General features: G+C 41.0%; 1 protein-coding gene across 1 annotated transcript in view; it reads left to right on the forward strand.

Annotated features, from left to right (window-relative positions):
- The window catches only part of LRMDA (leucine rich melanocyte differentiation associated), a 1132756-nt gene that overhangs the window by 1103206 nt on the left and 6559 nt on the right, over positions 1-22991 (forward strand). The window contains exon 7 of the mRNA XM_037804640.1: positions 14667-14824. Coding sequence (XP_037660568.1) covers positions 14667-14746 — 80 coding nt within the window. The 3' untranslated portion in view covers positions 14747-14824. The remainder of the gene's footprint in view (positions 1-14666; positions 14825-22991) is intronic.

A 22991-nucleotide genomic window follows, 5' to 3' on the forward strand; every position in this document is an offset into this window, starting at 1 on the left:
ATAGGCGTCTCTTTTTTATGTACTATAAATGCTCAATTCTTAAGGATAGTGTTTCAGGGCAAGTTGAGTGTAATTGCTAAATAATATAGCCATTCTCGTTTCAAATGAGTAATACTTCCGTTGTTCCTGATGGGTGCGTGCCTGTGCGTTCAGGCAGGTGTGGGCGAGGCCACGGCCATCCTCCAGGAGTCCGCACATTTATGCCTTTGGGTTTTAAACGTGGTGCCGCATCCCGGGCCTCTTAGTCTCTGCAGATTATGTATAATAGATGACCTGCATTTACAGAGATGTGTGCTATACAGATGTAAATGTTATTATAGCTTTTATATTTTATGTTCCTGTTGAAAGATCATTTTGTCTTTGAATAATATGGCTGTTCAATTTTGGGGGGAGGGGAGGGGGTTATCTTTAAAAGAGAATGTGAAATGGATATTGCACATCATATATTTCTTAAAAGTAATTTGGAATTTTAGGGTTCTGGGATTGGGGCTGACTGATACACTGCCGTGATGAGATATAACCCTTGGAAAATAACAGCACCAGAACATGCCTGCATCTGTCTAACCTCATAATTCACTTTCACATTGCATTATGGATGTCTGCGTTCAGTGAGTCTATCTTCCCTTTAGGTATTATTTCAGCCCTTTGAGATAATAAGGAAAGTTTAATTGCGTTGTTAATTGATTTTTTGCACAACATTATTACCTTGATTGATTGCAGCGTTGATGAAAATGTTAGACACAGGCAGCGTGGAGTATCAGCCCAGCAAGGAGCGGGAGCCTTGTGGAGAATAGATAACCTTGATGTTAAGAGCTATATCCTTCAGATATGTCTTCCCGTGACATATTGATGGCCCTTGAAAAGGGAAAAGCTGATTGTATGCAGAATGCAATCATTAAACCCACTTCAGCTTGCTGTTGATTAATTTGTTTTTTCCTGAAGGATCCAGTTATAGGGAAGGCCTCACTTGTACCAACAGCAGCCATTTTCTAGACTCCGGATTGGGCTTAACCCTCTCAGTGAAAAGAAGTTCTGAGAGTGGTGTGGCTGGGACAGGAAGATTACTGCTGGGTGAACAGGGTGTGTACTTGACGCTCATAAGACATCATTACTCTTGGAAACACTGTTTTCTCCCTTATAGAGGCTGTGTTTCCCCCAAATACCAATTCATTCAAAAGGCCACTGCCAAAGAGTCTTGTCTTTCACTGAGCCCTGGGGTAGAATGAAACAGAAATGTCAAGATGCCCAGGAAGGTTTATTTGCCAGGCTTCCAGTGGTTTCTGGAGAAGACACAATACTCAGGAGCATTTATTGTACACTAGGTAAAACTTTGCATAAACTTGCTCCGAGGATTGGAGAATTTGATTCTTATTGGTGTGTATGTATGTGGGTAATGATAAGAAGGGAGGCAGTTTATTATATTCTCAATTATCCCTCTCCTTGGCCCTTTATGACTCTTCCCATGAAAAAATTTATTGACAGCTATCATTGTTAACTGCAGTGTCTTGAGCTGTTCTCCTGGTGCCAAAACTCATGTTGATGGATCAGTCGGTTTATTGATTGATTGGACTTCTTCTGTGTCCTTTCCTCCCTTCAACCAAACCACTTTATCATTGTAATTGCCCAACCCTGGACAAAGACTCAGAGAGTCAGGCTTACAGGAAAAGGAGTTGGCTTTGCCAACTTCAGAGGAACGGAAGCTCATAGATCTGTAATAATTCTAGAGAGCCTCCATCTTCTAGGGGAAGTAAGTAAGACATCCCCTCCCTTCTCCCCAGCTTCTCTGCTTATTCCTCATGGAATCTGAATTATTTTGCCCTTTTCTTCCTTTTGTGGCTGTCCCCATTATTCATTTTAATGAAATTTTAATTGCATAGAATTGTTGGAGGCCTATGAAGACTAACATCGTCTGCCTGGAGTCCTGAGCCCCTCTATGAAGGGTTGTGTGGGCTTAGGGCAGAGGAGAAACAGTTCATGAATGGCCCAGAGCTAGAGAGCACCCAATAGAAGAAATTCATGTTGTGGTCCAGGTCTGCCCCAGCCCCCTCCATTCTGTGGCTTTCTTCTCCTGAATCAACCACTGGCACTCAGGGAGTCTAATATCCACAGTCTTGGCCCTCAATTACCGTAATGGCTTATAATGAGATTTTGGCCAAGTAGCAGGTAGCAGGTTATTACTTCCTGCTCAGCGTGGGCAATGTCTACGCTGTTAATTTGTGTTGCTGAATGTGCCTCAGAGCTGGGCATCAAACTGTCAGAGCCAGATGTATTCCATTAGGTGCAAGGCTCACATGGGCCCATGGGCCATTTTTTTTTTTTTTTCCAATACGGAGACATGTTAACTCACCACAGGGTGAATCCTGACAAATTCAAGCCAGCCAAATAAAAGAGGTAATATCCCAAGCCATCAAAGTAGCGTGTTCCAGGGACAGATAACACCTGGTACCACCCACTGTCAGCAATGTCTTGGACCCAGACCATTCTATCCATAGGTAAAAAATCCAACCCTCAACCTTGCTGGGGAGGCGCTGGTGCCTTCATTAAAATTTAATGAGCCTGACTCTAATGAAGGCCCTTTTAATATATACTTCTACTGTTTACTTTGTCTTTATCTTTGGCGTGCACATATACAAACAAAAGGTACAGAAGGTTCAAATTGCCTTATAAGCTGTTCTCTGCTGTTAATTCTTACTTAACCTACAGTTTCTTGCATTAGCATATATATTCTCTCTTTGTGAAGCAGGTTAGGGAAGGAAGAGTTGAAGATCAAGAAATAATGAAAATACTTTGGCATCTGGCAGTGGGGTTTGTTGGTGCCTGAGAAGTACACTGAGCTTTCTGCAACAATTGACTTTGGGGTTCTTTTTTTGGAATGCAAACTTCCTTTAGTTAGATCATCTGTCAGTGGATTCCTACTGTTTTCCTTTTGAAGGAAGCAACTTAGGGTGTCCTGGAATTAGGAAAGATTGTGGTAGTATCAGTGCAGATGAAGTTTGTTTGGATTCTAATGAAGGGCATAAGGAGTCTAGGGTAATGGGCCCAAGAAGGGGAGGGCTCTTTACCAATTCTTGCAGGGTTAGAATTATGACAAATTAAGGCCCAGTTGTTCCTGGGTCTACTTAATTTTATTTGAGAGACTCTCTTTTGCAGCTTGAAGAATAAAAAAGGAAAACCAAAAAAAAGCAACTTGTCTTTATTTTCAATGACTCTCCTGAGAAATTTCCGCTTGCAGAACCAGATACCACTGTGGCTATTTTCCCCCCTTTTGATGTGAGTTCTCTAATAGGAACAGATTTGAAACCCAAAAGCAAATTTTTGCTTGAGAGCAGAGCCAAAATTCCTGTTCACACTCTGCAGGAGGACTGCCCCCCCACCTCAGATTTCTTCATAGAAGATTCTGTCATTTTCCGAAAGAGTCTAAGAATATTTTGAAAAATTTTTCTGCATGTATTTTTCTCTTATACTTCATAAATCATGGTTTGCAGGTTCGGTTTCATTCTTCTTACCCAAAAAACTCTTTTTTCTTTCCTTCTGTTAATGTAATCTGCACATTACTAAATTTAAACTTTTTCCTTTTTAGAGTGTGTGTGTGAATTTTAGGGACCGTTTGTTTAAAAAAAAAAAAAAAAACCCCATTTACCAAACTGAAGACATTAGGATCACTCCAATTTTTTTTAAATTTATGACTTTGAGTGGTCTTCATCTTACAAGAATATAAACTGATATAAAGAATTCTATTTTTTACAAAAAGGAAAAGGGGAGAGGGAAATCTTTTAGGTGGTCCAGAATAGTGTTCCTTAAAGCATGATTCCCCTACACGCAGCATCAGCATCACCTGGAATTTGCAAAAATGCAAATTCTCAGACCCACCCCAGACCTACTAAATCAGAAACTCAGGGCTCTGCATTTTTACAAACCCTACAAATCCTAAAGCATGGTCAGGTTGGAGAATCACTGTCCTAGGGACAGCTCATGTAGTTCTACTTGTAAATGTCCAGGAATGTATAGTAAATGCCGATGTTTAAAAGTAGTATCCTGACATCCTTTCATTTACTCCACAATAAATAATCTATTGAGTACCTCCTGTGCCCCAGGCCTAATGAGGCGTGGATGAAAAGATGTCACCTCCACCTTTTCTGAGCTCATCTAAACAAGAGAGCCTAAGATGGAGAAATGGTCAATGAGCTGTCTTCCTCATCCCAGCTATATTTCATAACTATAGTATCCTCACTACAAATACTCAGAGGTTCTCAGTTGCATTCACTATGATGTGCCTGATAAAACAATGAAATTGACTTTGGTTTTAGATACTGGTTCATGGATCAGGGAAAACTCAAAAGGTTTCTAGTTAACCAGGAGTTAATAAGATAATGTAATTAATTAGCTAGGATCCAACCTTCCCCCAGAGCCTAGTCAATCATGTGAGTGTTATATTAGGAAAGCGTAAGGGAAGAAAACCTTCTGTATGAGTTTCATAAACCACTTGAAAAACCTCTCAGCTAAAATGCAGAGCAAGACCTGGGCTCAGAGTTGGTTTATCCAGCCCAGAATTCCAGTAACTCCAGTTTTTTGTTTACCCCCTTCCCTGATTGAATCCACCCCTTTTTTTTTAATTCTATAAAATTCTAGTCTAAAATGACATCCCTTAAAATGTCTAGCCTTTATTGCTTTTTAAAAATGAAACGGCATATTTAAATCCCTAGAAGCCCTTGAGCAAATGCCTCTTCCCCCTAAACAGAGGTGGTCATTTGTTGTTCCAGAGACTAAAGATGGACCAAAAGATGGTGGAGCATCAATTTGAATTATTTTCATTTGAGCAGCTTCTGTCTTTTCTTTCTGATTAATCTCAGCCAGGTTACTCTTAGAGGTAAGACAGTGACTGAGGTTTGTAGGCAGGGAAGGCCTTCAAAGGAGGCAGCTGTGTGTATGTGGATGGAGTTAGACACACGTTGCACAATTTGTTGATCCAGGGTTGGATTTGTTTGTTTGTATTTGTTGTGTTTCGTTTTTCCTTTTTGACTATCAAATGACATTTGGCAATTCCACGTGATTAGGTGGCATATTTCTCCTTGGAATTCTAAGAAATGGGGGGATGTATCTTTGCTTGTTAGTTGGTATGCTTCTTTACATCGATGCAGGTGATATGCAAAATTCCCCACACTGTGAGCATGGAAGATTAATTAGAGCAACTGATGTTAAAGAAAGTCCCTGAAATTGAGGCCAGAAGAATTCAAAAAGAGGGTAAGGGAGGGTGGTTGTCTGGTAGCTCCATACCCAGAAAGCCTTCAGCACAGATTGAGCACACATGACATATTGATCACATTACAGAACCTATAATTGGTGGCCGAAAAGGCACAGTGTGGCTTTAATGGCCCTTCCTGAATAGTTGCCTTCATTTATTTTTTTTTAAAAAAGAAAGCTGCTGCTTTCCTAAATTCATGCTGCCCTCTCGTGGCGAAGCTGCCAACTTCAGATGGAAGGAGGAAAGGATGAATGTGGAGATAATGGGGGTGGTAGAGGTGGTTAAGGCGTGGATGACTTTTTTTTCTTTCTCCTATCTGATAGTCTTCTGAGTTCCTCAGTCAAAAACTGAGAAAGAACAACAGAGCCATACCAACTTGGACCACTGTCCATTTTGACTGACATCCATCAGGCAACTGCATTGAAGGGTACTTCACAAATATTACCTGATTTGCATCCCTTCTTGGCTTGCACTTTGGAATCCAGCCCATCTCAAATCCATTAAGACCTACTTAGGATACTGAGAAGGGGGAGAGGGAAAACATGCTCACCCCAAACTGGCCTCCCAGAGCTGAAGTCTCTCCCAATGAAAAAGTAAGTAAAAGTGAGCCCGAGTCAGGTTGTTGGTGATCTTTGAAGTTCCCAGGGGACCCCTAGTTCCTGTGAAGTGGACAGAGCAACTAAAGGGCAAATTTGAAAAATAAACTGTAAAATCAAAATTTCTAATCCTATCCCAAAGGCAGCACCCTATATTTCAGAGATACCGGGACTGGAAAAGTAAACTTCTCTCTGGTGTCTGGTCTGGTTCTCTACCCTTTGGGAAGCTGCTCTAGAGCGTGCCTTGTTTGCCTACATGGTGGATTGGCTTGAACAACAGGGATTTATTATCTCAAAGTTTTGGAGGCTAGAAGTTCAAAATCAAGGTTTCGGCACCCTTTGCTTTCTCCTGGAGTCCCTTAGGATTCTGGTGCTGTCTTGGAATCCTTGGCTTGTGTCTCTGCATCCATCACATGGTGATCCATCTCCTTGGTCTTCTCCCGTGGCTTTCTCTGACTGCATCTGCATTTCCTTTGCTTATAAGAACTCCAGCCGTATGGGTAAAGGCTGACACTTACTCGATTTGGCCTCATCTAAATAGGCTCTTCAAAGATCCTCTTCTCAAATGAGTCCACACCTTAACTGATGACAACATCTTCCAAGGTCCAATGCAGAAATGAGTCCTCACCCACAGGAATGTGGATTAAGACTTGAACTTGTCTTTGTGGGGGGCATGATTCAATCCCCAACAAATCTCATATTCCTCCTCTGTAAAATAAAGGGTTTTACCCACAAATGAAGACCATTACATTCCGTTTCAGCTCTAGAATTCTCGATTACTGTTTAAGAAATATTTTTTAAAGAGAAGTTTAGCATTCTTTTTATTATTTGCTGTGCTTCCTAGTAATTTTTTAAAGTATTCTTACAGGAATGTGAAAATAAACCATTGTTTAGGAAATCAGAGTAAAACCTCTTCTTGGATTCATTTTTGACTGGAGGAAAGAAAAAAAGTAACCTGAGAAGAAAGAGCACACTTGGATTGTGAAAAGGATTAAACCATTTACGGGGGAAGGGAGGTGGTGGAATAAGGAAGTATTTGCTATGGAGTTTGGATCTTACCCCTACACTTGCTATGTTTCAATCAAGCAGGAATATATTATAAATATGAGAGAGCAATAATATTAGTGATTTTCAAAATGTAATGAGTGAACCCCACCTCAGACCTGGGGTTCAGTATTCACCCACCCCCAGCCTCTACCCCTAATACAAAAAAATTTATAAAGCATCAATACCCACGGAAAAGCATGTTGACTGTTGTCTTTTCCAGGATTCACATAATGGAAATATCCACTGCCAGATAATTTTACTTTGCCAGCCTAATATCCCCTTGATCAGGAGAGGAGTTGGAATGACCCAGTCAGGCCCAGGTGGGACCACAGCACCCATGTGGGCCCAGGAGGCCTCAAGGTGGGACAAAAGAGCGTGTTCCTAAGGATCCAACTGACAGTGCAATTTTTTCTTGGACTTGGACCAGCTTTTCCATTTTCCACTGACACTGCGTGGGGGGAAAACCTGCTCTGCATTTTATTTTTCCTCTCCTCCCTTTCTCATCTCCTACTCTTCTTTTAAAATGACAAGCCTCGTTTCAGCCACCCTGGGAGTATTTTCCACAGGCTCTGGTTTATCATATTCGGCTTGGCTGCCCTGCAGCTGGATGTTTGTGCAGCCTCTCCCCACCCCCAGGTCTGGGTGAAGAACACCTTAGCTTTGCCTTCCCATCACCTTCAGTACAGGGTTTGCCAAGATCCTTTCCCTGCTGACTGGTTTCCTTCCCCTGCTTTTACTTCCTTCCAAACACGTGGGTGAGACTTGACATGGCCCAGCATTTGTGTAAGCAGGCTCTGTAACCTGTTCTCTCTCGGTGGAAAATTTAACCTCCCATCAGGCCTCACTAGCAGGGTCTGTGCGCTGGGGCCTGGCCACATACCCACTTCCCAAAGGCAAGTGCTGCCTGGCATTGGTGGTGACTTCCGTAGTCCTTGATCGGATCCTAACACACACCTAGATGGGCCACCTTTGCCCCACTTACTCTTTGTACTAAGAAACGAATAAAGTGAATCACTATTCTAAGTTATGATAAGCATCGCTGTTAGAAATAATCCTGTAATAAAATTGACAGGAACTAAATCTGGATGCACAAAAAAATTCTGTAGAGTAAAACTGACCAAAGATTTATATCTTATTGCTGAATTGAGAAGTGCACAAATTGATAGGGGAAGAATCATTAGCCTTGGTAGAAATAATCAAAACAAAATAAAAATGAACTAAACACAAAATACAATTTGTTGTCTAAACTTGGACAAAAGACTCAGGTCTTCTTGTCACAATTTAGACCCCCAACATTTTACTCAGGAAAACGAGAGTTTTGTAACAATGATGACTTTAAAAGAGCATTAGAAGATATAATCAGGAAAATTCGATTTGTGGCACAGATGATTGAGGAATTAAACCTTAATGTAAAATTTACATGGAAAAGAATTGATCCTATTGAAAATAAATTCAATGAAATAGAAATGAAACTATTAAAATAGAAACTATTTAATTTTACATTTAAAAAATAGATTGAGGAATTAAACTGGTTAAATGGAATTTGCTCTGAATAATTAATGTTTTCTCAAAGAAAAAAACACCAGGCTAGTTTACATGTTTACTTTCATAATCCTAAATCCAAAATATCCTTGGGGTCAAAGGGGGACAGTTGAAATGTCCACCCTTGCAAAATATCAGGGTGAAAATAGCAAGATCAGAATATCCCTTTTGGGGTTGTTCTGTATAGGAAAGGAGAAATGTTGCAAGGTTGCTCATTTGAGAGGAGACTAAGAAATGCCCTTTGGCTGTCAGGGTTTGTAGAAGTTAGTGTGGTATTTAGCAAGGACAGTGTACCCACTGCCCTTACAGATTTGGGGGGGGGGGACACGATTAACAGGCATTGCAGGAACCATAGCACCCCATACCAAGACACGTGCCTGAAGTCACACTCAGATAGTTTGGGAAGAAAGTCTGTCTTCTCCACCTTCTTTACTCTTCCTGGGAATAGACCAGGAGCCTTTCCCCCTTTTACATCCAACCTCAGGCATCTCAGAAAAATATGTCTGGCGTGAACAAAGCACTTTGTCCTCTTTCCACTAAAACTGCTACAGAGCAACCGCTTCCCATAAGTCTCTTGAAGACTTTTCTTTTCCTTTGCCTTAGTGTTTAAGTAGCTTACACTGAAAGAGGATGTTCTGTTAGGAGCCTGTAATTCTTCAGGCTCTGCTAAACCCTGTGTGATATCAACAACAGAGCTGATAACACGTCCAGCTGACCTCGGGGTATTGCTCCAGCCACTTCTCAAGATCATAAAACATGGGTGTTTATTCCTTTTCAGTTCCCAGTTTACTCACAGCCCACACGTAACAGAGACCGAGAAATGTGCTTTCTGGGGGATGTCCCTTTCCCTGTATGTTTACAGCTCTTAAGGCAGGATGATAATGTTCAGTTCACTTCTCCCTTTCCAAGCAAACATTGTGATTTCTTTGTTTTTGTGGGAAAAAAGCGTTCTGCACAAAAACAGCACTAGTGTTTAGGAATTGAAGCTACTGCCTTCTGTAACTCTGCCCCCTTCCTCAATAGGGTAAATATTTAAACATCTGTAGTCACGCCGCAGGTTAAAGTACAAGTAGTCGGCAATTGAAATGTCTAGCTTTTGGGTTCTGTTTAAATTTTGTATACATAATACTTAGTATTAATTTGTTCAACAAATATTTGTTGCATATCAAGTACTGTTTTAGACATTAGATCTTAGGAATTGAGGAGGAGGGGAGAATATTGTAGGGGCAACATATTTATAGGTATGTTTAGTACCACATGGAAACATAGTTCTAGAACCTTCCAAAATGGACCAGAAGGGCTTGACTGATATGCTTTCCCTCTCTGTCATTGAGCCCATCTACCTTTTCTTCCCAATACTGTCATCATATTTTTGTAGAAGCCATGAGGAGTCCAGTTCCTTCCTCTGCTCATTTCAATGAAGAACCCTCTGTCCCTCCTTCACCTTTTTCCTAATGCTTCTAGTGATTCAAACAGATCAAAATCTGTTTGTCCTTGCACAACTACCCTCACAAAAGCAAAGCAATAATAAGCACTTTAAATTATCACTCAAATGATACCAAAGCTAGCATTAATAATGATAATAGAATTGATATTTTAATTTCTAATTTACAAATCTGTATTTATTGGGTCAACCTGTACTTTATCATCAGATAAGTTTTTGTATTTGCATATGCAGATTTTTTTCTTTCACAACTAAAATATTCATGACAGACCACTTGATTACAATGGTTAGTCATTAATTCTGTTGAATATGACATAATGAGAACCAGGCTCAGTAAAGCTAATGAGACTTAGGTGGGTTAGTGGTAGCACTTCCCAGCTCTCAGAGTATGAAGTACCCAAAAGAGCTCCTGTTCTGTCCAGATGATGCTCTGCCCCTATGGGCTGGAGGGGTTTCAAGAGTTGTCTACGTCCAAATCAAATTTTTGATTAACTGACCATGGGATCTGCATCCTACTAACTGACCATGGGATTTGCATCCTACATCAGGAAATACTGGACATAACATCCTTCTCTTCATAAGGGCAACAGTTTACAACACGAAATCATCCATTGCAGAATTAAAATGGACCTCAGGGATTATCTGGCCACTTGCCCTCATTTTCCAAACGTGGAAACTGGCCTGGCGAGGGAAAGGTGTGTGTACATACAGGGTCACGTAGGAGCTAAGGCAGAGCTGGAATAAATACAGATCTCTCCCCAAACCCCCTTACTGATTGCACTTTCAAACTGCATTGGATGGTGGCAGGGCCCTCCAGGACGTCAGGCAGCCCGTGAGTCTCAGCTGGACGTAGGTGATAGTGTGTGTGAGGGTTTACTTCTCCCCAGGTTTCCCCCCAGCCACATCTCTGGTGCTGCCGGTGCCCTGGCAGTCGTGCATCCAAAAGGAGGCTGATTCCCCACCCTACCTGCAGCCCCAAGGTCATAACTTAATCTGTATAATTAGAACATACATTCCAGAGGGGGGAAACATTTAAAAGATAAAGAGCCTCTTTAAAACAGATTTTTCCCAATACATTTTTTTTCATAATTATAGTTTTAAGAGCTTATGGTGATGGGAGAGCTGGCTACTTAAGAAAAATTAGGAGTCTCATTTGGCAGGAGAGGATTCCCCAGGGGACAGCACAGTCATTTTTCAGGGCCCGGGAACAGAAAACACCGCACAGACAGCTGTACGTCGGCCTGATGCATGGCAAGCCTGCTTCACTTATTATGGCCAGAGCCAGATACTTTAATTAAAAACACTACATATGCCATTAAATGTGTTGTTCCCGCTCCAGTCCCACGACATCGTCATTTGAGGAGATCCAAACAAGGGAATCCATTGCAGATGTGCATGGAAAGCATTGCCTACTGAGTCACAAACAGCGAGTCCCAAATTCCAGCCTCGGAGCCCCTCCCAGTCAAAATGCTTTTTGCAAACAAACGGTTCTCTGTAATTTTCACAGTTCACGGCAGTCGGCAGTCGCTGTGATGGGAGAGGCCAGGCCATGGGGAGAGCAGGGGAGAGAGAAACACAGTCACCTCCACTTAGGAGCAGAGCCTATTATTTTACAAATAACCTTCATGATAAATAAAGTCCTCTGAGCACACATGGGACTGTGCTTTTATTTTCCTTGTGAACATTTCGTATTTAGTTTGTTAAATGCAGAAACCCCATCTTGAGGGCAATGGCATCCCTACTGTGAGCTCAGGCGGGAGTTACAGCAGAGGCAACACTTGCTTAATTTCAGCAATTGCAGGCTGCTGGAGTTCAAAAACTTCAGCTGCTTTTAACCATCGCTAGCTGGAGCCCCCTTCTCCCCGGGGAAGCACCCACAGCTGGCTTTCCTTTCTGGTGCCAGGCCGCCATCCCTTCATCTTCCCAGAGTGCCCCGTGGACCCAGTGCCTTTTCTTTAAGGATTTTTATTCAAAGCGACAGCTCCTCACACGTTGGCCTTCTGATCACCTTAAGGAGTTAAGGAGCCAAGGTATCAGTGGGGATGAGTGGGCTTCTCCTGCAAAATCCAAATTTGGATTGACTGAGGTTATCCTTAGGCCCCTTGACCCAGCCACTCGGACAGAACAGGGCTGCCGGGGACTTTACAACCGCGGCAGGGCCTGCAGTGATGGCTGGGCAGAAAATTTCTGCAGGAGCAGGAGGAGAAGACCCCGAGTGATAGGGAGTGATGTCAGCCTTCGTTAGAGCAGCAGCCGGCAGTGGAATATGCTTGGCATGATATGGCGTGGGTCCTTCTGTCAGCATCTCTGTTTTCTGTCACGGCACACAATTCTGGGCCTGTCTGAGGCCCTGACAGCACAGAGACTGGCTGCGCTCCCCACCACACAGCCCCTTTTGTTTGAAGTCTGCCCTTTTGTCATTAATGCACTTGATGTCTATTTAAATCTGACGGTGAATGCAGTATCTGTTTTCCCGTCAAGAGGTCATTGACAATATTAATACCTCATGTCCTGGACTCATTTCCCAAACGCTGACACCTAGCTGCCGGTCTCCTGCATTCATCAAACAGGATGTCTCTCACCAGGATGTCTATAAACATTCTTGCTTCCAGGCCCAAAGAAACAGGGTAGATCTTAAAAAAGGACTTTCATCAATGCCAACTGGAAAGAAGGCCCGCGGCACGCGGCTCGTAGCATCTTGCATCCTTTTGCTTTAAGGCCCCTTCCCGGGTCAACTCAGCCCCTCTCCAGGATGGCACCTGCCGACTAGGATGCACCCAGGCGAGATCCAGAGTGGGAGTGTGTCATGGAGATAGGTTAGAGAAAAGAAAGTCCCTGGGTGCACTAGAGTGTTCACTGGAGAGAGGGCCCCACTGCTGGGTGGTGTGTGTGCACGTCTGCCTTTCGTGCCTTTGCTCAAGAGCAAAACGGCATCGTTTATGAGACAGCCCTATCCATTTCTTTTTATAAAAATTCCTGCTGTCTTGGTGCTGCAGCAAGAAATTAACATCCCTCGGCCCCAGCCTACCAGAATCTTGAGGGTTTATTTGAATTGATGGTTTAAGGAAGCCCCCTCTGGATTTTAAGAACCATCTGAGACATTCCCGCCGAGGCCTGTAGGAGACGCTGTTTGGTGGAGCCGAGCCTGACCCGCCGAACCCACAGACACGCACCCCCCAGAGCTGACAATCTTAGCGGAAGCCCTGGCGCTAGATAATGCAGCACAACAAAGGGAACGGCTCATTGCCAACAGCCAGAAAAATATTTTAGGCTCCAAGAAGGGTCTTACTGAGGTTTCTTCCAAGCACCGTGCCAATTCTGAGAACCAAAATCAGGGATCAGGGGCCAGGAATAAAGCATGGCCAAGAGAGAAGAGTGGGAACCACATGGGAACATGCAGCAAGAGGGACAAAAGAGGTTAACGAGAGTGAGCCCAAGACCAGTTTTGAGGCTGTAGAATCAAGTCAGCCTCTCCCTTATGTCAACTCACAGAGATTCTGCAACCCCAGCAATTTTCAACTTTGTCCCACTCCATCCAAACCTGTGAACTTCTGCCATGTCCTTAAAAGTTTCTAAGAGAATCGTTTGAATTCTCATTTAAGAACAATGTTTAGAATTCTGTACTGTAGAAACATCTTTTTTCAAGCATAAAAATATTTACTACTTAGAACTTGTAATGTGAACAACCTGTATAATTTTAAGTGCTAATTTATCATGAATTAACAATAAATGGTACTTGTTGATTTCACACTGTCAAACTGATAAGAAAAAAATCACAGATATAGGTAGCTGTTTTCACAGCAAGGTTGTGGTTCATGAATTAATATTATATGGATATTTTTGGTTTTCTCCAGTTGTCTGGGTACACTTTTGAGAACTTCTGTTAGTAATGAGACAACTGTGTGCTTCTGAATTTTAAATTAGTTTTTCTAAAATTGGAAGGAAAAAAACCAAGAAGACAAAAAGCAAAATGAGGTTATAAATATTTTCCTGGAAAATTTTATTTCTCCTTAATATTCTTAGCAAGCTTTCGCAATAGCCATGGCAGGTGATTTCTTATGGTTGTTTAGAATACATAATAAGTTGATTTAAAAGTCTGACCATACCCTAGTTAAGTCCTCCTACAATCTCCTCAAATGAAGAGGAAGGTTGTTAAATGGAGCTACGTAATTATTTAAAATTAAATTGAAGATGAAAATCAAACACAATCCATCATGAGAAGACCGTAACTGGCAGGAAGCTGAATGTCCTGGGCTCTTGTTGACTTCCATGTCGCATTTTGTCACCACCACCACTCTTCCTTAATCACCCAGTACATAACTCAGTGCCTTCTGGGATTTGGAAAATACTTACTGAAAGTTAACAATATTGATTCACGATAAAGGACTTAAAAATAGCCATAAATCTGAAAAGACTGAGCTATATTTTTTGCCTGGCTGAGTCTTTAAACTCTTAATTTTCCATTTGTAGAAACTCTACTGAGGGATCCTGGGGAGGTGAAGCATATGCTATATTTTGGGGAGTAACTGACCAAGCTAGGATAGGCCTCAAAAGGTGGAAAATAAATCACAGAGGAAACATGTTGTTCCTAGGAGCCCAGAGCCTGTGTGTGGTAGTGACATTTTGACTGTCAACCCGAGGACCAGGACGTAGAGTCCTTTCCTCCTGTGGCTTAATCCATTTTCTGCTGCCCACTGGATCTGTGACTGTACTACATTCCTGCTTTGCAGCACCTCCGTTTCACCGCTACCCTAATTGTGCCACCTGTTAACGATGTGTTTCCTTTCATTTGCAGGTGTTCTGGGGAAGTGTCGCTACGTTTACTACGGGAAAAACTCAGAGGGCAACAGGTTTATCAGAGATGATGAGCTCTGAAGCCAACTTCTATATGCCTTAGCCTACTTTCACAAGAATGAAATATAAAGGGCAAACAAAAATAAAGAAAATGCTGAGGTAAAAATAATGGCCCAAATTGCTTGTGTGTGTGTGTGTGTGTGTGAAGGCTGCGACTTCAGCTTCTGGTATCTTCTGCTGACTTTGCCAGGCCTGTCAACATCATCCTTCTGCCTTGGACTGAGCAGTCACACAGCGAGTGACATGAGCACCCCTAAGCAGGTCTCATCCACCAGGGTGACAGGTGGCGGCGGCAAAGCACCGGGGCTGACAGGGCAAACACCATGATGGATTGCCTGGTCCCGCCACTGCTCACGGGGGAGCAGAGGTCACACCTGGGACGCTGGAGCATGCTCAGTTGGCGCCAGTCAGGTGGGAGACACTCCTGTCTTCAGCTGGCCTGTGTGCTAGAGATCTACTCAGATTCCGTGATGCTGTGGGATTATTTTTAGTGAAAGAGTCACAGTTTAGAGGATAGCCACTCGGCCCTCTTCTCCTTAAGTCTCAATCTCTTCTATTTGGCATCTGCAAAGCTCCCCCCTTCCCGCATCTTGTAGCATCTTTATCACAGGCAAGGCATTTTGGTTCACAGTTTTTCTGAGAACAGAAGGTATTATTTCTCAGCCAGGTCATACATTTATGGCCAACTTCGTGTTGTTACAGTCTCTGTATTGGAATAAATCCCAGACTACAAAAGCATGGACTTTTCCTTGTTTCCTTCAGTTCTAAATCCAGTCCTTGCCCTCAATACTTTGCAATGTCAGGGATCTTTCCCAGCATGAGGGTTGAGTTGCTCCAGGGACTTTTTTAGTTTTAGTTTTGTTTTTTTTTTTTTATTTTTTAAACCTACACACAAGTCCAAATATGCCTATGGCCATATTTGCGTTTGGGGCTAGCTTGCTCCTTTGGGTGCTATTTACAGGTAGAAAGGTGATAAAAGAGAGAGTGCTAGGTCAGGAGGTTAAAAAACAATGTGAGGACTATAGAAAACACCCACCAGACAAACCGTTTTTATAGTAGGTGCCAACCCTCTGAATTTGGTCTCTCTCTCAGGCTCTGTCAGAAATGAAAACCATCACTTGCATGATGGTGCTGAGTCTCTGTGCATCCTTGGCTGTGTGCCAGCACTAACGCCATATGTAAACAAGCACAAACATGTTCACTGGGCAACTGCAGTTTCATTTAACTTCCTGGTGTACCAGTAAAATCATCTAAAATGTATTTGAAGGACTGGTTACTCATTAGTAACCAGTAGCATTTATTTTTGCTTCTTTTATTTAGACAAGTGTTCATGGCCTTGGGGATCACAGTATTAGGTAGTTTGAGGACAGCAAGGCCAAAAAGAGGATGCTCCCAGGTTACAGATACCAAGTGCCAAGGGAGTTGCTGTTGTAGGCATCTTTGGGGACTCAGAATCCCCAAGCTGCTGAAAAGAAATCTACTTTCTCAGCTCTAAGTCCATTTACATTGTCCCAGACAGAGATCTTGAATGACAGCCTTCAAGCCTGGCAGGAGTCAGCTTGTCGACGGTGCAACCTGCGGTAATCAGTCGTCCAGGCAAGTTTAGATTAAAGTCCTCAAGACCATTAATGATTAGAGGATAGTGAATGTTTGCCTTCATCTCACCAGAGCATTAATAACCAGGGCTGAGTACCTTTTTTTCTGTTTGATCTAAAAAACAGCACAGGGATAATGCTTTAAATTAGCCACATTAGGTCCCATCCTGGCTCTTTGTTTAGAAGCATCAACACATGTTATGTACATGGCATGTTATGGGCAGCCAGAGTTCTGTGCAAGGGCAGATGGACTGGCCTGATGTCATATTTAATCCCACAGCACATATATCCTTGTCTTTATAAAAGGCTTTAACCCTGCCTCAAACAATAAAAAAGCACTTGTGAACTGACCACAGAATTTTTCCATCTTTATTTTTCTTACTTGTTTACTTTTCTTAATGTCAGAACCATTTGTATCATGCCCAGGAATGTCTCCCTCAATGTGAGATTTGGAGGCAAAAAATACTTTTGGAGTGAGTTACTGACCACATTGCTTCCCTCTTTCTGAGTTGTTTGTCTTCTTCCCAAATGGTGTAATAACTTTAATAAAGATTAGGTCTAATTATAATTTACATAAAGGCCACCACTACTTATATTCATCTTAATGGTAGAATTACAGTGAGTTTGTTTCTCTTAAGAAGGCATAATGATAATAAATTACTATTAGGTTGTTTACAATTCCACTGTTTGTTTAGAAAGATTTGCTGTCCTAGAGCTTGACTTCAGTCTGAATTGGCAGTGGAGGAAATCATGTTGCATGTTTATCTTAAATCAGTAAGATTTTTCCCAAACCTTGTTTTCCAAAATAGAGAATTAGAAGAGCATGAGATATTTTGTCTGTCTCCAGGTAATTAATTCAGTCAACATACAGGCATGTTTTATATCCCCTTTGCCCTTTGGTCTTTCTTCCTTTTACCCTTCTCCACTGAGCTTTTTCCTCGAGGATAATGATGTCCGATTGTGGTCTTGCCTCCACTGAGACCCTGATCTGACTTTAGAGACCCACGGATGGGGGGACATTAACACAAAGCCAGCCTGGTGTCCTCTTTCCCTCAGCAAAGTCAGGGTGACTGTCTCTTTTCTAAGTAACATAATTTTATAGAACAATTTGTTCCTTGAGGAATAATGCTTTAGATTGTGGGGAATCCTATTAAAAGTACAACTATTGGAATCATTTGCTTGTACTTTTACCAGCCTTGCTCATAAACCCTCCATCTGTTTGCTGCTTTAAATAGAAGCACATTATAAGAGATTATCACTCGATCAGGCTGCATGTCTGAGGGTTGTGTGTTTTCACATATTCACGTAAACTAAGGAATAAAAGAAAGCAAACTAGAGGCTCTGGATGAAAGGATTTTTCTTTTCCTGCAGCAGAGATGTGTCTTGCACATTTTCAAGAGAAAATGTCTTTCTGGCTGTTACCAAAAAATAACCTGGCTGTCTTTCTCTTCTTTATTAATATGCAGATCAAAAACAATCCACAGGGCTCATTTCATTAAAACAGTAACAGTGTTCACTACTCAGAACAGCGTGAGTCAGATCTCCACCACTGCCTAATGCTCAAGGTGGACAAAGCAGTGCCCCCTGAGAGTCCTCCATATTGTCCAGCCATTGTAGCTCATCCAATTTGAACTTTCACCATCTGGTTTTCCAATTCTTTTTCCAAGAAATTTCCCAGCATTAGAAATACCTCCTTGGGTAATTATAATCCTAACTGTTAAATTTTCACTCTATGGATGAGGCAGGTAATATGTTATTTATACAAATTAACATATTATTATGTGTTTTTTTTTTCCTTGCAATTTTATTGAGATATAGTCACATTATCATATGCTTTAAAAAGAAAAAAATAAGCAGCAGGAACAATGGCTGTAGAGCAATCAACCTAGAATGAGGGAGTTTTGCTAAGAAAGAAAGGGGAAAGTTCTAAATACAACACGTGTATGGGGTGAGTTGCTACGGTGGGATGATATAAGTGGGATTATGCCATGGTGGGGGGGTGGGGCTTGAAGCAGAATTAGGGTATGGATTTTAGTGGACACGGAAAAACAGGGAGCTGAAGGAATGAGAAAGAAGGGAGAAGACAGTTTTCTGCCAATGAGGAACTTTGCTAACATTCACCATGCATGTGGTATTTAGCAGTCTTTTCTCCACAAAATGAAATCATCTTTGCTGTGAGGAGTACCACAACTTAGCAATATTTTCACAAGTTTCTTTGTCCAAGACAATGAAAGAACATGGAAAACATGAATCTCTCAAAACATTGTAGGAATGAATGATTTGTGAGTGTGTGTGTGTGTGTGCACGCTAGAAAAAGAATATGAATAAATGTAAATAGCTATTACAGACTGAGATGGCTGTGGCTATTGCCTAATATTCAACAAAAAACCCAACTTCCTAAGGTAAGTTCATCAGCTGCTTCACTGACTGAAATATAAGGGAAACTTCTCTGGACAACAATGCCAAAGAGAAAACAGTCTCATTTTCCACCAAGCCTGCATATATATTCACTAAGTTCAGAGGTATATGAACACCCCGACAAGTGGCAAAAAAAAAAACAAAAAACAAAACACAACAACAAAAAAAACTATTTAAGAACCAAAATGGCCAAGTGAGATACTCCATCACCCCCCCCACACACACACACAAACACACACACACAAGTTTTAAGCAGCAAGCAAGAACTGGCAGAACCATCTTTCTCAGAGCTCTCAATTAAAGAGTTTCAGTAATAGGGCAAATACTGCATCAAAAGAAAGGCAACTTAGAAACAGTAGGAAATCACATGGCACACTTGCTGGCTCTTCCCCATTCCCTCACAGGTTCAGTGCAGAGCTGGTATATACTCCCAGCAGAGGTCCCTGGTCTAGGTTATGGGGGGTGTAGAGCAACCCATGTGCACATACTAGTGTGCATATATGACTGAGCCAAACTGGTGACAGCATGAAGGACTGAGCCAGGATACTCATCATAGGCTCACCATCCCAGAATTTTCCCTGCATACAGATACAGCTCTCAGAGCTCTCCTACACAATGAGAAAACAGTCAAACCACAGCTATCTGAGGCAAAGGAGTGCCACCCATAAGAAAAATCTGAGTTACAGGAAAGGGGACATTCAGATCTGTGTAAATGAGGGAATTCCTAGGGCCATGCATACCCAGGATAAGATGCATGCTCAAAAAAAGAACTGGGAGGTCTCTATGCTTTCACCTAGAGCTGTTCTCTAAACTCATTGTTTAGACCACCAAACTGTGAAGGAGAGCACTCTCACAGGCTGATCTTCAAAGACTGGAAAATATGTTTTGTTTTGTTTTGTTTTTCATTTCTCTCTTGCTCTCTTTTTTAATTAGCTCTTGGCACTTGAGGAAGTCTTTGTCATAACACTAGCTGGGTAGTAATCTTACGGAACGGATACCTCAGTGTCTAAATTCCAAGTATAAAACATTTAAATAACAAAATGTCCAGGATATAAGAAAATTAAAAACCATACAAAGAAATAGGAAATGGTGGACCATGCTAAGAAGCAGGATAAAGCATTAGAAACTATCAATGATGAAGGTCAAGACCTTGGACATATCAGAAAAGGACTTTTAAAAAATGGTCCTAAATATGCACAAAAAGCTAAAGGGAAACACAAAGAACTAAAGGAAATTTAAAAACAATACAGGAACCCAAAAAGAATATTAGTGAAGAGATAGATATCATGAAAATGAAACAGAGAGCTAAGGACCACAGTAACAGAAATAAAAAATTCCCTAGAGGGTTTCAACAGCAGATTGGAGACAACAAGAGAAAGAATCAGTAAAGTGGATAACTGCAACTGTTAGTAGGAGGATCATAAAGTAAAAAAGAATGAAGAAAAGTGAACAGAGCCTGAGAGGCCTGTGGGACACCATCAAGCATGCCAATGCATGTATTTTGGAAGTTATAGACGGAGAAGAAGGAAAGAAAGTAAAGAGAGAACAGTCAAAGAAAATAATGGCTGAAAAGTTTCAAAATTAATGAAAATAAACATATACAGATCCAAGAATTTCAATAGGCTCCAAACAGGATAAACCCAAATAGGCCCACACTGAGGCATATCATAAACTGTCAGATGCCAAAGATAGAGAATTCTGAAAGCCATCAAGGAAAAGCAACGTATCATGTACAAAGGAGCCCCAGTAATATTAAGTTCAATTTCTCATCAGAAACTATAGAGGCATAAAGGGAGCTGGATGACATATTTAAAGTGCTAGAAAAAAAAGAATGCCAACCAAAATTCTATATATCCTGCAAAACTGACTATTAAAATTTAGAGATTAAGCCATTCTCAGATAAACAGAAGCTGAGGGGACTTTGTCACCCCTAGACTGGACCTATGAAAATTGCTGAAGAGAGGTCTTCAGGTTGAAAGGAAAGGACACTATACAGAAGAGCTAGGGTACACAAAGAAAAGATCTGGTGAAGGTAACAACATGGGTAAATATAACTGCCAGTACTATTTTGTTTTTAGTTTGTAACACCACTTTTTACTTCCTACAGGACCTGAAATGCAAATGCATAAAAAGAACTGATAAGTCAAAGGTTTTGGACTCAGTGTATAAATACATAATTTGTGACAAGAACTGCCTAAAGGTGATGGGACAGAAGGCTATAGCCACATACTAATTATTTGCTATTGAAGTTAGGATGGCATCAAATCAAAGGAGATTTGTTATGGATTTTGGATGTTGAACTTTGGCACCATGATAGCCACAAAGAAAATAGAAATAAGCACAGAAGGACATTAGAAGGGATTTTAAAGGGCTCATTACAGAAAACCAACTAAATACAAAAACAGGGATTATTGGAAGAATTGACAGAAAAATATATGCATAAGACTTACAAATGCCAAAGAGGAAAATGGCAGAAGAAACTCCTGAATTATCCGTAGTTACTTTAAATGTGAAGGGGCTAAACTATCCAGTCAAAAGAAAGATACTGGCAGAATGGATAAAAAAGCATAACCCAACTATATACTGTTTAAAAGAAACTCACCTTAAATTCAAAGACGTAAGTTGTTTAAAAGTGAAATGGTAGAAAAAAAATTCTGTGTAAATAATAACCAAATAAGAGCTGGGGTGGCTATACTACTATCAGAAAAAAATACTTGGTCAAAAACTGTTAAAGGGACAAAGACACTATATATTGATAAAAAGGTCAATTCATAAAGGTGATATAATAATTTTACATATAGTTGCACCTAATAACAGAATCCCAAATATATGTCACAAACATTGACAGATTTGAAAGGGAAAACTACATGGTTCTATATTAATAGTAGGAGAGTTAAATACGTCACTTTCAATAATGGATAGAACATACAGACAAAAAATCAAAAAGGATAGTTTTATAGTCCTATTCAAGTTTTCTAAGGCCCCAATGGATATATACAGAGAGAGAAGTAATTATTTTCAAATGTACATGGATCCTTCTCTAGTATAGACCATGTGCCGGTTTGGAGTATTATGTCCCCCAAAACGCCACGTTCTTTAATGCAGTCTTGTGGGGGCAGACATATTAGTGTTGATTAGGTTGGAATCTTTGGATTAGGTTGTCTCCATGGAGATGTGACCCATCCAACTCTGGATAATACCTTTTGATTAGATTATTTCCACGGAGGTGTGGCCCCACCCATTCAGCATGCGTCTTGATTTAATCACTGGAGTCCTATATAAGAGCTCAGACAGAAGGAGCTCACTGCTGCAGGTTAGAGAGACATTTTGATGACGGCCATTGAAAGCTGATGCTGACCTTTTAGAGAATGCCATTCTGAAACGCAACCTGAGAGCAAGCAGATGCCAGCCGCATGCCTTCCCAGCTAACAGAGGTTTTCCGGATGCCATCGGCCGGCCATCCCTCAGTGAAGGTACACTATTGCTGATGCTTTACCTTGGACACTGTTGGACACTTTATGGCCTTAAGACTGTAACCCCCTTTATAAAAGCCAACCCATTTCTAGTATTTTGCATAATGGCAGCATTAGCAAACCAGAACAAACCATTTGTTAGGTCACAAAACAAAGTTACAAGTTTAAACAATTTTAAGTCATACCAAGAATGTTCTCCAACCACAATGGAACAAAGCTAGAAATCAATGACAGAGGAAAAACTGGAAAATTCAGAAGTATGTGGAAATCAAACAATACACTCTTTAGCAAGTAATGGATCGAAGAAGAAATCACAAGGGAAATGAAAAAATATCTTGAGATGAATGAAAACGAGAACACAATATACCAAAACTTATATGAAGCAATGTGTCCAGAGGGAAATTTATACCTCTAAATGCTTACATTAAAAAATAAGAAAGATCACAGATCATTAATCTAACTTTATACCTGGAAGAACTAGGAAAAAAAGATAAAACTAAACCCAAACTGAACAGAGGGGAGGAAATAATAAAGAGAAGAGTGTACATAAGTGAAATGGAGAATAGAAAATAATAGAAAGAATTAGCAAAATCAAAAGTTTGTTCATTGAAAAGATCAATAAAATTGGCAAACTTTAAGACTGACAAAGAAAAACAGGATACAAATAATAAAAATCAGAAATGAAAGGGGGAGAATTATTACCAACTAATTAAAAAGGAATTTAAGAGGATATTATAAACAAATGTATGCCAACAAATTAGGTAACTTAGATGAAATTCA

This window comes from Choloepus didactylus, chromosome 15 (genome assembly GCF_015220235.1).
Source record: "Choloepus didactylus isolate mChoDid1 chromosome 15, mChoDid1.pri, whole genome shotgun sequence".
NCBI lineage: Eukaryota > Metazoa > Chordata > Mammalia > Pilosa > Megalonychidae > Choloepus > Choloepus didactylus.